We start from the raw sequence: 17,815 nt of genomic DNA on the forward strand, positions 1-17,815 counted from the left end.
GTGCGTGTGTGCGTGTGTGTTGCAGGGTCAACACTGGGACACGTCTAGTTTTTTATCAACGGATTTCCAGTTCCGCGTTCGCGTTCTGCGATCTGATTGGCCACTGATGTTTCTGGTCATGTGACATGTGCACCCAATCGTGTGACGCGCCCATTTCCGCCTCGAACAGCCTGCAAACTACCCAACGCCTAGTTTATCACTGGTTAAGCTTAGGCGACTCTTTCGAAGTTGGTTAAGGTTAGAGTTTGGAATCAGGGCTGGTGTTCTATCGCCCTGCTCTAAGACAAACTCTAACCTTAACCAACTTCGAAAGAGTGCCTAAGCTTAACCGGTGATAGAAACAGGCGTCACACGATTGGCGCAGCTGTCACACGCCCAGAAACGTCAGTGGCCAAATCAGATCGCAGAACGCGGAACTGGAAATCCGTTGGTAAAAGTAATCAGGCCACTGGGACAGCCCAGATCCTTGCTCATGTATTAGGCTAGCCTTTCAGCTTGCTTACAGAGAATGTAAGAGAATGTCTGAAAATGTCAGTGTCAAAGGAGGCCAGCCTCACAAATGTCTTACTGGATTAGCCATGTTGTGTGTGTTAAGGGTGAGATAATGGTAAACACAGAATGTTTGACACAATGCACTTCTTTCTGTAGTGCAAACACTGGCCCATTAGAGCTCTATAAAGATCCCCAGGTCCAGCTTTCATCCCTCTGCTTCGTAACAAGAAAATAAAAATCCAAATAAATAAGAAATAAAAGATCTGCTAGTGTTTACAGAAGGGGTGTGTGTGTGTGTGTGTGTGTGTGTGTGTGTGTGTGTGTGTGTGTGTGTGCCTGCGTGCGTGTGTGTGTGTGTGTGTGTGTGAACGTTAAGCAACCGTGTGGTCAGTCAGGAAGCAGGAAACATTCAGTAGAAATAAACTGAAGTTGTGTGTCCCAACCATCTGCAATACTAGGAGGAGGAGGCACCAGAGAAATCCCATCCAGTTCCCGTCTGGGTGTCGATGTACCGACGTGCAGAAAAGGACACTAACAGACCCACACATCCCCCTATAGAGCTCTGATGTCCAGTTTAGGGCTGGGCGATAAAACGATATATTTTAATAATCGATATCAATTGATAATAAAAAAAAATATCAATACAATTCTTTTTTTTGTGTGACCTGCAACAGGGCAGTTTTAAAACTAGAGACAGTGGACAGACTTGTCTTTCTTGCAACTTAAAGTAATGGCTTTGCTTGTCCAAATGACAATACTGACCAAATTGAGATTTATTTTTTATCTACCATTTATTTTGTTTGCTTTCTAATTTAAAATACAGTTTGAAACCGTCTGTACACAGTAGGCTATGTGTGCTAGCAGAGCTAGTCTCCAGTCGCGAGTCACGGTGCACATGTGCGGTGGTTTGTCCACCAAAAAAGCGCCAAAAGATAGAAAAGAAACTAGCAGAGCCAGAACTGTTCAACTCCCCTGGAGCCACAGCCAGCAGAGAAGCCTGTTTACTTTCGCTTTCAAACCAGCTGCAGCCTGAGAACTGGAGTGTGACGGGCTGTAACACTAAAGAGTTGCAAAGAATTGCTGCAAAATAAACATACATCTTTTGTTTAAATTATAATATATATTTTTTTACAATATCGTAGGGCTGACCCCTATTAGTCGAATAGTCGATCGAAAGGAGCCGTAGTCGACTGCCAACCTCTTAGTCGAATACAAATTAAAAAAATAAAAAATATTTATCATTCTTTCCAAAAGAAAAAAGGCCTAGAAGCGTGGCTAACGCTAATGGCACGCATGCCAGTGGCTAACTGCCTAAGAAAACAGGCACAGAGGCACTGAAAGAGGATTTTAACCCATCTAATGAACACACTAGACTAGACAAATATCAAGATGTATCCAATAGTGCAGGGGTTCCCAAACTTTTCAGGCCAGGGCCCAGAAAATAAGGCGTCAGAGAGCCGCGGCCCAATGCACATCGTCAGGCTTTTTTTTTTTATTTTTTTTTGCCAGGCGACCGATTTTTTAAGCCAAATATCACTTCAATCCTATTAAGTTAGTTATTCATTTATATGTGCTATTTATGAGAGGGCTAACTTGTTGCAAAATAATAATGATAATAATAATAGCCTCATTAAAATACTATTGTTGCTTCGGTTGTTTTCAGCATTTTATGTGCATAATCTGTTATTTAGTTTGAAATGTTCGTTGAAATAAGTAGATTTTTCGTTTTTGTTTATTTATTAAGTTAATATAAAACCATATAGTCACATTTTAGAATACAATAGAATAGAATTTTAGAATACAACTAGAAACACTGTCCTGGCCTGCTTCTAAGTTCAGTGGCCTGACAAAAAAATAAAAAATAAAAAAAATAAAATAATTTTTTTTTTTTTTTTTTTTTTTTTTATCTCGCGGCCCACCTTTGGGTCGCGACCCCGACTTTGGGAACCACTGCAATAGTGGACCAATTGCATGCTTTTGCAGAGGACAAGAAGCCTTCAGTCGACTCCTTCAGACATTAAGCACCCCCCACAGCCCAAATGGAATGAAAAAAAAAATAATAATAAATTATACTTTTTTTTTTTTCAAATAATTTTTTTCATAGTCGCCTAATAGTCGATCATCGGCTAATTTCGGCCAATCATAGTCGACTATCCAAATCCTTAGTCGGGGACAGCACTACAATATCGATAATTATAGATATCGAGTGATATGATATCGATATCGTGATATAATTTTTGGCCATATCGCCCAGCCCTAGTCCAGTTCCCGTCTGTGTCAATGTACCAACGTGCATCAAAGGACACCAACAGACCCATACGTCCCCCTATAGAGCTCTGATGTGCCAACTTCCCGTTTGGTTGCAGGACTGTGCACGTCTCTGGCTCAAAGCCTCTGGCGATCATTAACATTTAGCCACGGGAGTCCTACTGTGCAGCAGCCTCGTGGTTTTACTGCAGGACCTCCACCCGGTGTCGTTAATGGCTCATTACCTCTCTCTCTAATCACTACAGATGCTGCACGCCGTCTCACATACAGGTCTGTGTTGCTAGAAAAGACTTTCACACAGACTTACTGTGCATTCATTACTCCACCGCTAAGCCTCACCAACAATTATACCCAACTCTTAACCCTTTCACTGCGACAATTCACAGAATGTTAAAACCCTTTCACTGCCACACAACAGCCGGCGACCGTCGGTTGTGTGATAGTAAAGGGTTAACCGTATGTCGTGTGGCAGTGAAAGGGTTAAACACTCACACACATTAAAAAAAAAAAGAGACTGGCGGCCGGGTAGCGCAGCGGACTAATCGTCTGTCTACCACCACAGAGACAGTGGGATCGAATCCAGCTGTGGTGCCTCCGGCTTGGCCGACCGTCCATACTGACACAATTGGCAGTGTTAGCGGGTGGGAAGCCGGCATGGGTGGGTCCTGGTCGTTGTAAACAGCGACTCCTACAGTTCGGTCGGGGCGCCTGCACAAGAGAAGGATCTGGGAGAGGTAGTGTGACCTTCCACACGTTACACTCTCCCAGTGAGAGTCCGCGCTGCCAGTTGAAAAGAAGTGGTGGGCTGGGTACACATGTGTCGGAGGAAGCATGTGATAGCCTCCGCCCTCCCAGACCGACGGTAGGGGGTAGAGTGCGCAACGACCAGGAAGGCAAGTGCGAATTGGCATAACGACTAACATTGGGATGGGAGAAAAACGGAAAAAGAAGGGGGGAAAAAGATAATAAAAAAAAAAAAGAGACTGACCACCACTCACGTTGTATTCTAGATTTCAGTCATCTCTCCATTCTTGAGCAGACGTGTGGCCGGATGGAAGAAGTACAAATACACCACTCTCTCACACTCAAAACGCACAACTGCACCTGTATGCAAAAGATGAGACCTAGATCCTCCCCCTGTCTGAACCCTGGTGTTATATAAGGCAGTGCAGCCTGCGGACCAGACACACGAGAGCTACAGGGAGAGAGAGCACCACCCCACCAGACACATGAGAGCTACAGGGAGAGAGAGCAGCACCCCACCAGACACATGAGAGCTACAGGGAGAGAGAGAGCAGCACCCCACCAGACACATGAGAGCTACAGGGAGAGAGAGCACCACCCCACCAGACACATGAGAGCTACAGGGAGAGAGAGAGCACCACCCCACCATACACATGAGAGCTACAGGGAGAGAGAGCACCACCCCACCAGACACATGAGAGCTACAGGGAGAGAGAGAGCAGCACCCCACCAGACACATGAGAGCTACAGGGAGAGAGAGAGAGCAGCACCCCACCAGACACATGAGAGCTACAGGGAGAGAGAGCACCACCCCACCAGACACATGAGAGCTACAGGGAGAGAGAGAGCAGCACCCCACCAGACACATGAGAGCTACAGGGAGAGAGAGAGCAGCACCCCACCAGACACATGAGAGCTACAGGGAGAGAGAGAGAGCAGCACCCCACCAGACACATGAGAGCTACAGGGAGAGAGAGCAGCACCCCACCAGACACATGAGAGCTACAGGGAGAGAGAGAGAGCAGCACCCCACCAGACACATGAGAGCTACAGGGAGAGAGAGAGCAGCACCCCACCAGACACATGAGAGCTACAGGGAGAGAGAGAGAGCAGCACCCCACCAGACACATGAGAGCTACAGGGAGAGAGAGAGCAGCACCCCACCAGACACATGAGAGCTACAGAGAGAGAGAGAGAGCAGCACCCCACCAGACACATGAGAGCTACAGGGAGAGAGAGAGAGCAGCACCCCACCAGACACATGAGAGCTACAGGGAGAGAGAGAGAGCAGCACCCCACCAGACACATGAGAGCTACAGGGAGAGAGAGAGAGCAGCACCCCACCAGACACATGAGAGCTACAGGAGAGAGAGAGAGCAGCACCCCACCAGACACATGAGAGCTACAGGGAGAGAGAGCAGCACCCCACCAGACACATGAGAGCTACAGGGAGAGAGAGAGCAGCACCCCACCAGACACATGAGAGCTACAGGGAGAGAGAGCACCACCCCGCACACTCATTCTAATTCCAGGGATACCAGAGAGGAAACGTAAAGTGGAGTTCATCCAAATTGATTCTTCATAGCTGTGCAATTGACCATAATATTCAGGGTGGAAAGGAGGAATCCCATCCTGAGATGATGGGGACATAAGAGCAAAAAAATAGGCGCCGTGTGAATGTGGTCAATAAGTCTTGGAGCCTGTGTGTGAGCGCGACTAATGGACAGAGAGAATAGAAGAATGGAAGTGAAGGAGTGAGAGAGATTAAACCATCAGGTGTGTGTGTGTGTGCGTGTGTGTGTGTGCGTGTGTGTGTGTGTGTGTGTGTGCGTGTGTGTGCGTGTGTGTGTGTGTGTGTGTGTGTGTGTGTGTGTGTGTGTGTGTGTGTGTGTGTGTGTGCGTCTTACAGGGCAGTTCCAGGCCGGGGTGTCCTGAGGTGTGGCGGACAGAGGGAGGAGACTGTCTGCCGTCGGCCATGTCCGACTCTGAACTCTGAGCTTCTCCGTGCATCACGGCCAGGCCTAGCCGCAGCCTCTCGGCATAGGACTGGGCTCTGAAACCCACACACACAAAATATATGATGATCATACAAACCAACACACACAGGTAGACCCATAAACATTAATGCATGGTCATAGAAACCAGTGAACGCACACACTACACAGATACACACAGTCATGGAAAGCTTAACACACTCAGTGCCAGCCATGCGGTGCGCCTTACCCCCCTTGAATGCCACCACCCACTTCAATGATAGAGCTCTCATATTTGCAAACGCATAAACTATGTCTTAAATTATGGCTATGTGTCTAATCTGGCCGTCACTTATCAATGACAGTCAACATTGTCGAAACGGATTGTTTTTTTTTTTAATCGGATCATTTCCGTTTTATACCATTTTGAAAAACACTTGTTTTTTTAAAGTTTCAGGAAAATATAAAGATTCTGTGATAATCGCCCTTTACTGGAATATTCTGGAATACACAAAAAAGGTTGTAATTTTTTGGCCTATTTATGAATCGTTTTCAAATAAACGCTAGATTATCGATAGTATGTGTACTTATGCACACTATAGAAGCGAGCTGACAAATCGATTCTCTCATTTCCTGATCAGCACACACACACACACACACACACACACACACACAGGGCACACGTTGATATCTCTGTGAAAAAAGCTCTGATTATTCTAAGACTGGTCAAATAGATTCCTTACCTCAGATCAGATGTTCTCCAAAAAGATTATTCCAATTCCTGATCGCCATTCCAAATATCGATCGCGTTTATTGATCCAACACTGGGTACTGGAAATATGTATTCCACGCCGTTTTGGGGCTCGGCAATGAATCCGATCCTCTCGGGTGACTTGCCCGAGAAGTAAAATGAGGAAGCAGGACTTGTTCCCCCCATGTGTTTCATTCAATCCATTCCAAAGTGGTGCAGTACCACAGGGAGAGACGATAGGGGGCGGTATTTTCCCAATGGAGCTCAGAGAGAGTTTGCAGCACTAACGTGAGACTAGATTGATGAAATATGAATTCAAATCGCTAATAAAAAAAATATATATATATCTCGTCGCTGGCACTCAACGGTCGGCATGAACTAACGAGAAATCTCGTCGCTGGCACTCAAAGTGTTAACACACGTCAAAGAAGCCTGAACACACTAACATGCATGTTTACACTGTCACACAGTAACATCACAGTCCAGGAATGTAATACACATGGTGTGTGTGTGTGTGTGTGTGTGTGTGTGTGTGTGTGTGTGTGTGTGTGTGTGTGTGTGTGTGTGTGTGTGTGTGTGTGTGTGTGTGTGTGTGTGTGTGTGTGTGTGTGTGTGTGTGTGTGCACACGGATGACACATCATCACAATCCCTAACTAGAAAAGTGTGCTCAGTAGAGTGCAAAGCTCAACCAGGCGGTATGCCTATATTCTGGAGTCAATAGAGGGCTTTCCCAGAAAGAACATCTCACAATCTTCCTGGACACTTTACATTTTTACACTTATTACTGTACATTTGACTGTATATGTCTGTATATTTTTGGATGGATAGTTGTATATTTAAGATTTTAGAATGTATATCCTGGACTGTATTTTATTATTTATTCTTATTTTTAATATTCTTATTTTAGTCCTATTGACTACCTAATGTTTATTGTTGTTCAATGTGAGCAATCTGTAGTGCCGAATTTCCCTCTGAATTATTAAAGGATTTCCATTCTATTCTAAGAAACAATGCATCGCCAAAACCACAAATGATGACCATTCTGGTTCATATAGTCATAATTGTACACAAAATATATTAGACCCATCGGCCTTGTAGTTTGCGAGATTTGCAGACAGACACACACACACCAGTCCTATGACATGAGATAATGGACATACAGTAAACAACATTATGACACAAGTTGAGGACATCAATACTTGCAGGTCCTGCATGTCCCAGCCTTGCTGTTACCTCTTGGCAGCCGACGGGGATTTTGCAACTATTATAGCGTTCCTGTAGTCTGGGATCTGGGGAAGAGGAGATACACGTTTAAACCCTGTAAGGCCCAAATTAAATTGACATTATCAACTTCAGAGGCCAGAATCTGGGACCTATAAACACATTTACTATCCAATAGCATTGTGAGGCTGAACAACTGACTATGTAAATGTGTAAAAAAAAAAAAAAAAAATTGAATAGCTAAACGCTAAAAGTGATGTTCTAACTTTGCAACCGAGGGTCTTACAGGATTAAACCCTGGAAATACACTCCACGTTGAGCACTGAACCACATTTCACCAGTGTGACAAATGCATTATTCTTTTATTTATTAAAAGAAAAAATATATATATAACTCTTATCCGAGTTGGAGCTTTGAGAAAATCAGCATGACGTTTGTCATTTGATTTGAATAATATTTCAAAGTATAATAAAAAGGTAGGCCCTACAGCATTTCACTATTTGTCAGTGAGGCTGAATCTTTTGCACAAAAGCCTCAGCACATCCCCGACACATGTTCCAACTCATGTAGTGAAGAAGAGGAAGCGGAGGAAGCGGAAGAAGAAGAAGCGGAAGAAGCGGAAGAAGCGGAAGAAGCGGAAGAAGCGGAAGAAGCGGAAGAAGAAGAAGAAGAAGAAGAAGAAGAAGAAGAAGAAGAAGAAGAAGAAGAAGAAGAAGAAGAAGAAGAAGAAGAAGAAGAAGAAGAAGAAGAAGAAGAAGAAGAAGAGGAAGAAGCGGAAGAAGCGGAAGAAGCGGAAGAAGCGGAAGAAGCGGAAGAAGCAGAAGAAGCAGAAGCAGAAGCAGAAGCAGAAGCAGAAGCAGAAGAAGAAGAAGAAGAAGAAGAAGAAGAAGAAGAAGAAGAAGAAGAAGAAGAAGAAGAAGAAGAAGAAGAAGAAGAAGACACAGCAGAGAAGTCTCATGATGAATGTAGACGTAAGTCCTTATTAAACATGCTTTATTAAATGTAAAGACTCCCTGGTGGTTTGAAAGCAGTGGTTTTCTAAATGATGGTTCCCCAGCAGGGGGTCAGACGGGTCGAGAGTTCAATTTAGCTAAACATTGTTGGTGATAATATTATTATAATTTATATAGCTTGTATCATGTTAGGCTACATAGCATCACCTGTACAGTGTATCATGTTAGGCTACTTAGCATCACTCTACAGTGTATCATGTTAGGCTACTTAGCATCACTTGTACAGTGTATCATGTTAGGCTACTTAGCATCACCTGTACAGTGTATCATGTTAGGCTACTTAGCATCACTTGTACAGTGTATCATGTTAGGCTACTTAGCATCACCTGTACAGTGTATCATGTTAGGCTACTTAGCATCACTTGTACAGTGTATCATGTTAGGCTACTTAGCATCACCTGTACAGTGCATTATGTTATGTATGCACCCTAAAGCACAGAGAAGAGCAGCCAGTCTCCTTTCGGCGGCCGTGTTAACTGTTCATACCGTCTCCGACCCTGATCCACTCATTCATCAGCTCCCGGTTGGACGACTGTAACGGAGTCCTGTTCGGGGTACCCAGCAAAGCCATGGACAGGCTCCAGTATGTACAGAACTAGGCTGCCAGGGCTCTCACTCACACCAAGCCCTGGCAGCACATCACCCCCACCCTCATCCACCTCCACTGTTTCAAACTCCTGCTCCTCACCTACAAGTCCCTCCATGCCCTCGCCCCCCGATACCTGTCTGATCTCCTCCACCAGCACACTCCATCCCGGAACCTACGATCTTCTGATCTGGGTCTCCTCTCCATCCCTCGCAACTTTCGGTGACAGAGCCTTCAGTGTGGCGTCCCCTACCCTCTGGAACTCCCCCCCCCCCCCCCGAAATCCTCAACGCCCCAACCCGGGACACTTTCACTATTTAACACTTTCACACTTTAACTACTATGGCGCGACCCAGGTCAGTCGCCGTCGGTTTTGCTCCGCAAAGATTGTGCATACTTTTAGCTATTATGTTTCTTTTTACTACTTTTTTTATGGAAACCACACTGGCGGGGACGTCATACGACCACCAGTCACTTATAGACCTAAACTCCGGACTTAAAGAGGAGTTTAGAGACACTTTATGCCAAGATTGGCCACCGGAGATCAGGCGGGAAAGAGACAAAGACGGCGGTAAGACAAAGAAGAAACACAGGGGAAGGAGAAGCGGAATCAGAATAAGGCTAAAAAGATCTGCTTACCGTCCGGCGATCCCATCCATTTTTCTGGCAAATACACGTTCGTTGGAGAGCAGGATGGATGATTTACGGGCGAGGGTTCGATTCCAGCGAGAGGTGAGGGATTGTAACATCATGTGCTTCACGGAGACATGGCTGAAACCAGCGACTCCGGATCACAGCGTCTCTCCCTCGGACTCCTTCATCGTCTTCAGAGCGGACCGTACAGAAGCCTCCGGTAAGAGCATCGGCGGGGGTGTCTGTCTCCTTACAAACAATGGCTGGGTAAGCCCAAAGGAGATTAAGATACTCTCCAGTTCATGCTCCCCGGACCTGGAACATCTGGCCATTCAATGTCGCCCGTTTCATCTCCCCCGAGAATTCACTGCGATCATCATGACGGCAGTATACATCCCCCCCCAAGCGAACACCGCCAGGGCCCTGGCGGAGCTACAGGGGCATCTCAACATCCACCAGATCAAGCACCCGGACGCAGCCATGATCGTAGCCGGCGATTTCAACCAGGTGAATCTGAAGAAAGTGATGCCATCCTTTTTTCAGCACATCGTCTGCTCCACAAGGGGAGGAAACACGCTCGACCACTGCTACACCCCGTTCAGAGCCGGCTACAAGGCAGTACCGGCTCCGCTATTAGCGGGGGCCACAAGCACATTGGACCATGACTCCATCTTGCTTATTCCTGCCTACAGGCAGAGACGACGGCGTCACGTGAGGTAAAGAGATGGTCCGACCAATCAGAGGCCACGCTTCAGGACGCTCTCGAGGACGTAGACTGGGGAATGTTCCAAGGAAGCACCAGTGACGTCAGCGAGTTCGCAGACACTGTTGTTAGCTTCATAGCCGGCTGTCGTGGAGGGGGGGGGGGGGGCATCCGCAGGGGGGCGGGGACGCTCTCTCATTGACGGAACACAGTGTGAGAAGAGCAGTTATACAGGTGAACACCAGGAAGGCTGCTGGCCCAGATGGAATAACAGGACGCATACTTAAGTCCTGTGCTAACCAGCTAGCCCCTGTGTTCACCACCATATTTAATCTATCCCTGGCGGAGTCAGTGGTCCCTGCCTGCTTCAAGATGTCTACCATTATCCCGGTACCAAAGAAATCCACCCCAACAGGTCTCAATGACTACAGACCGGTGGCACTCACCTCTGTGGCCATGAAATGTTTCGAGAGGCTGGTTAAGGATCACATTTGTGCCTCCCTCCCCAGTGATATGGACCCTATGCAATTTGCATACAGGCCAAACAGGTCCACTGATGATGCGGTCTCCCAAGTACTGCACAGCACCCTCTCTCACCTAGACCGCCAGAAGGGGGGCTATGTGAGACTGTTGTTCATTGACTACAGCTCAGCGTTCAACACCATAGTCCCCACCAGACTGGTGGACAAGCTGATCGAGCTGGGTCTGAGCTCCGCTCTGAGCGCCTGTATACTGGACTTTCTGAGTATCCAGGCCCCAGGCGGTCAGGGTGGGGGGTCAGACCTCCAACACCATCACCCTGAGCATCGGGTCCCCCCAGGGCTGTGTTCTGAGCCCCCTGCTGTACTCACTATACACACATGACTGTGTGGCCAAGTTCAGCTCCAACTCCATAGTGAAGTTTGCGAACGACACAGTGGTGGTGGGGCTGATCTCTGACAACAACGAGAAGGCCTACCGGGAGGAGGTTGAGGTACTGGAACGCTGGTGCCAGGACAACAGCCTGCTCCTGAACATTGGAAAAACCAAGGAGCTGATCGTGGATTTTAGAAGAAGACAGCAGGGGACACACACACCACTGAGGATAAACGGGGCCACCGTGGACAGGGTTAGCAGCTTCAAGTACCTGGGGGTCCACATCTCAGAGGATCTGACATGGACAACACACAGACTCAGTAGTAAAAAAGGCGAAGCAGCGCCTCTACCACCTGAGACAGTTAAGGAAGTTCTGAGTATCTGGGAAGATACTCCAGTCCTTCTACTCCGGAGCTGTAGAGAGCATCTTGACTGGAAACATAGATAGATAGATAGATAGATAGATAGATAGATAGATAGATAGATAGATAGATAGATAGATAGATAGATAGATAGATAGATAGATAGATAGATAGATAGATAGATAGATAGATAGATAGATAGATAGATAGATAGATAGATAGATAGATAGATAGATACTTTATTAATCCCCTTGGGGAATTTCAGGGTATCTCGCAGCTCACAACAGTATACAGACATTGACCGTTCCCATAGTTATTACACGTTATGTCTGCATCATGAATTAAAAATAAGTACATGATAAAATTCAATTAAGTCATACCCATCAATATTAATAATAGCGTGATTAGATAAAAGCAGGTGTATAAAAACAGTGTATAAAAACAGTGTATAAAAACAGGTGTAAAAAACAGGTGTAAAACAGGTGTAAAAACAGGTGTAAAAAAAACAGGTATGGAAACAGCACGGCACAGGACGGCACAGGACAAGAAGGCCCTACAGAGAGTAGGGATGTCCCGATCAATTTTTTTTTACTCCCGATCCGATCCCAATCATGTGATTTTGAGTATCTACCGATACCGATCGTTCCCGATCCGATCAAAAAATATATAATAATAATAATAATTTAAAAAAATATATAATTTTTTTTTTATCCCAATTTCTCACATTACATTCACCCTGAATGTTGACGTTATCCAGGTGAAAAGTTAACTTCATTCAAGCGAGGCATTGCAATCGTTGACATAAATCATTTGATGTATAATTAAATCAAAGGAAATGCATTTGGGTCTGAGAGTGTGGCTGGTCTGCCGTTCTGCAGCTGGATACTATTGGTTTGTTTTGGCAAAATTCTTCTGCTCTGTGTGACAATAAATAAATGAATGATGATATGCAATTTAAAACGAAAACTAAGGCCTCGGTATGAGTTTAAGACGTGAACATGGTCATGTTTGTTGAATAAAAAATAAATAAAAATCCTGATTTTTATTTATTTTTTGCTGATCCCGATCTTCGGAAAATCACGTGATCGGCCCCGATCCCGACCACGTGATCGGATCGGGACATCCCTAACAGAGAGTGGTACGCTCAGCCGAGCGTACCACAGGTATTGCACTACCACCCCTGCAGGTCCTATATAACAAGAGGTGCAAATCCAGAGCCTGCAGAATAATGAAAGACCCTCACCACCCCAACAACAGCCTGTTCAAGCTGCTGCGGTCAGGCAAACGCCTGCGAACACCAGCAGCTAGGACAGAGAGACTTCGGCTCAGCTTCTTCCCCCAGGCCATCAGAGCCTTGAACACTGAACTCTCCACACACAAGCACACATGAGCACACACACAACACACACACTGTACACGCTCACACAATAGCAGCCACTTTAACATGAGTATAGTCACTTTAAGAATAGTATACCGTAAATCCTCAAATATAGGACGGGTCTTCTATTTAACTCAGCTGTAAAGAGCACCAGGCTTTTTTAGAGAGAGGCTTATATAAGAGGCAGGCCTTAATAAAAAATGACACTCATGGACATAATCCCTTCATTTTCAGACTTTTATTGCATTATTATTATTATTATTTATATTTTTTAATACGTACATTGTCTGTCTACATTTATTTAGACTAGCATTGGTATTTAAATATTGAGTGCAGTTGAGTAATTGTGGGATTAACGTAATTCACACACTGAAGTTGGAACTGTCTATAATAGGTTGTGGGGTCCGGGGACGGTTTAGCGTGTGGTACCTTCTCGACTTCCTCCATCGAATCGAGTCGTTTACATCCAGGGAATAGCTTTAGCTACTAACGCTGTCATAGCATCATGATCTCTAATGTGTCAACTAGACAACGCCAGCCACTCCTGCCAACGCCATATAGATAGCGAACGTTAACGTTTGCAAACGAAGTCAGCGTCATCCAGTTGACACCACATATCTAGATATTATGACAACGTTAGCTAGCGGCTAGCGCTAAAGCTAACCAGAGGTAAACGTTAATGTACGGTAGTCAGTGTAGCGGGAGGCAGCACTTGATTTCCATTGGCAAGAGTTTATCTCATTCTATATCACGGCACGAAAAATAAAAAATAAATACTTTTTTTGCTACCTTATAATAGAGACCGGCCTGTGTTTGTCTAAATGCATCAAACCCCCCGGCCATTATGAGAGGCCCCTCCTTTATCGGAGGTCCCTCCTCTATTTGAGGATTTACGGTAGTATAACTTGAGATTGTATAATATAGCATTGTATAGCAGTGTACATAAAGACCCAGTGCCTCATCCGTAGCTAACAGTGTATTGCACTATCACAGGACCTAGCATGTCCTACCATGCTCTGTAAAAACTCATGTACATATACCGATATGCCCTACTTTGATTACTTGTATTATTGCACAATGTCGTTCTATTGGATGCTTATTATATTATTATTGTATTATGCACAATCGTTGCGGGCAAGACCCCCCGCATTTCATTGTATACTTGTATGCCGTGACAAATAAAACTCTTGACTTGACTTTCAAAACAGCTCTCAAGACGCATCTTTTCATCAAGGATACACCCACTAGTTAGTTTAGATTATATTTAGGTTTCATTATCCCTCTACCTGCCCCCTCATCACCCCCCTTTCCCCTATTGCCCCTTTTCCCTAGCCCTCTTGACTTGTGAAGCGACCTTGGGTTTCTTGAAAGGCACTATATAAATTTGATTTATTATTATTATTATTATTATAGCATGGCATGGAGAAATGTCTTCTGGTGTGAACAGCTAGGCTCCTGCTCGCTCCAGAATCGACACATCACAGCGCTTCAGTGTCCCAGGCCTTACCTCCTCCTGGATGTACTGTATGAGGAACGGGGAGGCCCTCAGATTGTCAACAGGGAAGCTGAAGAAGCCCTGGATCTCCTTCTGGTGGAGGTCCATGGTGATGATGTGGGTTAGTCCTAAAATCAACAATATGCAACAATCACTCTATTTAGTCCTAAAATCAACAATACTCAACCATCAATCTGTTTAGCCCTAAATCAACAATACTCAACCATCAGTTGGTTTAGCCCTAAATTGGTATTGGTATTTATCATCTTGTCTGACTATGGAGAAAATGGTAAGAGCATTTCCCATAATGTTGGTGTGTTCCGTTAAGGCACATTTCCAATACAATGGAAGACTGAGGGGCGAATTCACAAAGAATGGATTGTGCCCGATAATAGCACCCTTAAATGCATGTGATTTGCACCCGCTATTTGCTCCATCTTAACACTTTGGCTGCCATGGGTTAAATTCATTATCAACCGTAGGTTGCCGGCTCTATTTGTCTATAGAGAAAGTCCCCTTCTTTGCAGGGCTATAACTTTTTAAATTCTATTGCTACATTGCCATTATTAGGGCCCATTCAAAGTCCTATATGTATTGTTCATTGTGTAGCAACGTTAAACTTTTTCATTCACATATTCATAGTAAAGTATGGTCTAATGTATAAGTATGTTTTCATCTCTTTCTGCAGCTTTCTCCAGAACGTGATCTATAGCCCCAAATACATTATATTGATGATGCAATACAGTTTTATGGCAATCAGCGCGATATAAAAAATTCCAACTAGACGTACTTCTAGAAGTTACTACACGTCATCTGATGTTGACCGGATGGGCTAGGGGGCGTTTATAATTCCGTGGGCAGCGTTATACCAATCATCTAATGTGGGTCAAATGTTGATAATAGCAGTTAGTATCGAAGACGGTAACTTTACACGCTAAAACTCACCCCAGTCTCCGCGCGCCGTTGGGCGATCATCGTAGAGTAGAAATTGTATCATTATGGGATGTAGATTTACCCGGTCCATCTCCAGCTTGTATAATGGTATATACGTCCAAATCATGTTGTTTATCGAGTTATTGGCAATCGATCGCTGTGTATTGTGACGAGCTAGAATGCCGGGACCTATAGCGAGTGCCCGGAAGTAATACGGCCGTCCAGCACAACCTCTATGGCACTTCCTGTTAAGCGATTGCGCCGATCGGCCACCAGATGGCGCTCCTGAACCGCCAGAGAGCTCAGTGGGTCCTCCTGGTGGATCTCAGGCCAGCGGAGGGGAAATATGAATCCGGTCCCAGATTTTTTAAATATTGATATCAAAGACGCTGTAAAGCGTCTTCGGCAACTTGAGCATGGCCGGGAATGACGTGTTTAAGCGTTTCCCGGACCTATTAAGGACCTATTCACTGAAGATATTGTGCGAATGACATACTAGCGCATAACACGCCCATACGGTGTGCAATTTGCTCCAGATATCTGGCAGTGCAGTTGGCTCGCGGAGCATCGGAGTGTAATTTGCTCCTGATATGGTAAAATAGTATAAATACTGTCCATGTAACAGGCACATTACTTTGATCTGTAATATCTTTGTGTTTATTTTGAAACTTTGTGTTGCTGCTATTCTTGGCCAGGTCTCCCTTGTAAAATAGATCCTGGATCTCAATGGGACAAACCTGGTTAAATAAAGACTAAATAAGGACAATGCCAGACAGAAAACAGAAGCTTCAATTATCTGATCGCGAATTGGAAGTCCTGACGAATCAATACTGTAGCTCTTCTAGTCCTTGGGCCAAACACTTTTTGGTACCAATTGGGTAGGCACATTTTAGATGTGATTTTCTTATTCCTATACATCCATAGATTGTGTTATGATATGATAGACATTTTGAGTTTGTAGCTTATTAGTGGTAGAAAAAACGGAGTCTTCGCAAAATCCTCCTGCCATATTTTGCTCCCCTTCATAGATTCGCTCGTAGGTCAGGTTGTGGGGGTACTAGTGTCATGACCAATTTGACCATGATCACGTTTTTATGCACCCGAGTCTCCTGATCATGTAGAGATAAACCCTGTCGATCTGATCTTCCTACACTGAGCTATATTACCTTTTGCGCACCTTACCCCTTCATGTGAATGCCTCATTGTTGCGGTATTATGTGGTATGTTTTTATAACCACTAATAAGTTACAAAACCAAAATGTCTATCATATCAAAAAACAACCTAGGGATGTACAGGAATAAAAACAAAATCACATCTAGTCTAAAAAGGTTTTAGCAGACCTGTCCATGTTGCTGAATCTTTCGGCCGAAGTTATGCACTGTGTGCCAGTGAAGATAATTTCAGACTTGGAATACATTTTTAGAGTGAGAAATTAAGTTGTATTTAATGTTTAGTTAAGAAAATTTAACCCACATTCTCATAAACTTTTCATTGACCGTGTTTCCAGCGTCTACTCCTCATGGACCTGACAAAACGTTATAAATTAAAAGTTTATTCTGGAGCATGAGAGTGTGCAGGTTCTATTCTCTTGTAATATTGTGATTATTACCTAACCCAACGGATCACCGGAGACGCTGGCAATGACAGCCCTTATAAATGCACTTTGTTACCACCATTACCATTTATTTGAATTTCAAATAGATTCTAAATAGCGTCACTTTAACCTCTTAAGCCCGGAGCCCTATTTTCTGAAAAGTAAATGGAATATTGCTCCACTTCTACAAGTCCATTTGCATGTTCTTGGTATCTAGGGAAATCGTTGTAAACAGCGACTCCTACAGGTGGGCCAGGGCGCCTGCACAGCGAGGGAGGGAAATGGTGAAGGTAGTGTGACCTCCCACGCGTTACACTTCACCAATGAGAGTCCGCGCTGTCAGGTGAAAAGAGGCTGCTCGCTGTCTCCTATGTATCGGAGGAAGCATGTGATACACTTCAGGGCTCCCTAGACCGACCAGTGGGGGGCACATGCGCACAACGACCAAGAAGGGGAGGGGGAATTGGCATAACGACTAAATTGGGATGGGAGGAAAATACAGAAAAAACAGGAGGAGAAAAAAGTGGATAAAAAAAATATATAGAATAGGAGGCCTATAAATTACTTTATTATAGCCAATTCGCACATTTATGGATTGGGCCAAATCTTATCTTTCAAATGGCCGAGTTCAATTTGGATTTAGTATCACCAGGCGTGCATGAAGAACAGATGAAATCTACTGTATGTACAGTAGGTTTTTTATTCTTGCAAGATCTCCGCCATTTTTAAACTGATTTCAAATCGGATGGTTGCTAAATGCTCAAAATAGGGGAGACAAACTAACTGTGCTCCAATATATGCCAATAATGTTC

At 44.6% G+C, this 17,815-nt stretch overlaps 1 protein-coding gene across 3 annotated transcripts in view; it reads right to left on the reverse strand.

The window, feature by feature from the left end:
- Positions 1 to 17,815, reverse strand: part of LOC311232055 (phosphoribosyl pyrophosphate synthase-associated protein 1-like) — an 87,419-nt gene that overhangs the window by 12,223 nt on the left and 57,381 nt on the right. For all 3 annotated transcript variants that reach the window (XM_084318726.1, XM_084318727.1, XM_084318728.1), the window contains 3 exons: positions 14,488 to 14,603; positions 7,463 to 7,518; positions 5,412 to 5,557 (listed from right to left, as the gene is read on the reverse strand). In XM_084318726.1, coding sequence (XP_084174852.1) covers positions 5,412 to 5,557; positions 7,463 to 7,518; positions 14,488 to 14,603 — 318 coding nt within the window. The remainder of the gene's footprint in view (positions 1 to 5,411; positions 5,558 to 7,462; positions 7,519 to 14,487; positions 14,604 to 17,815) is intronic.

This window comes from Notolepis coatsorum (genome assembly GCF_963971535.1).
Source record: "Notolepis coatsorum genome assembly, chromosome: 7".
NCBI classification, from domain to species: domain Eukaryota; kingdom Metazoa; phylum Chordata; class Actinopteri; order Aulopiformes; family Paralepididae; genus Notolepis; species Notolepis coatsorum.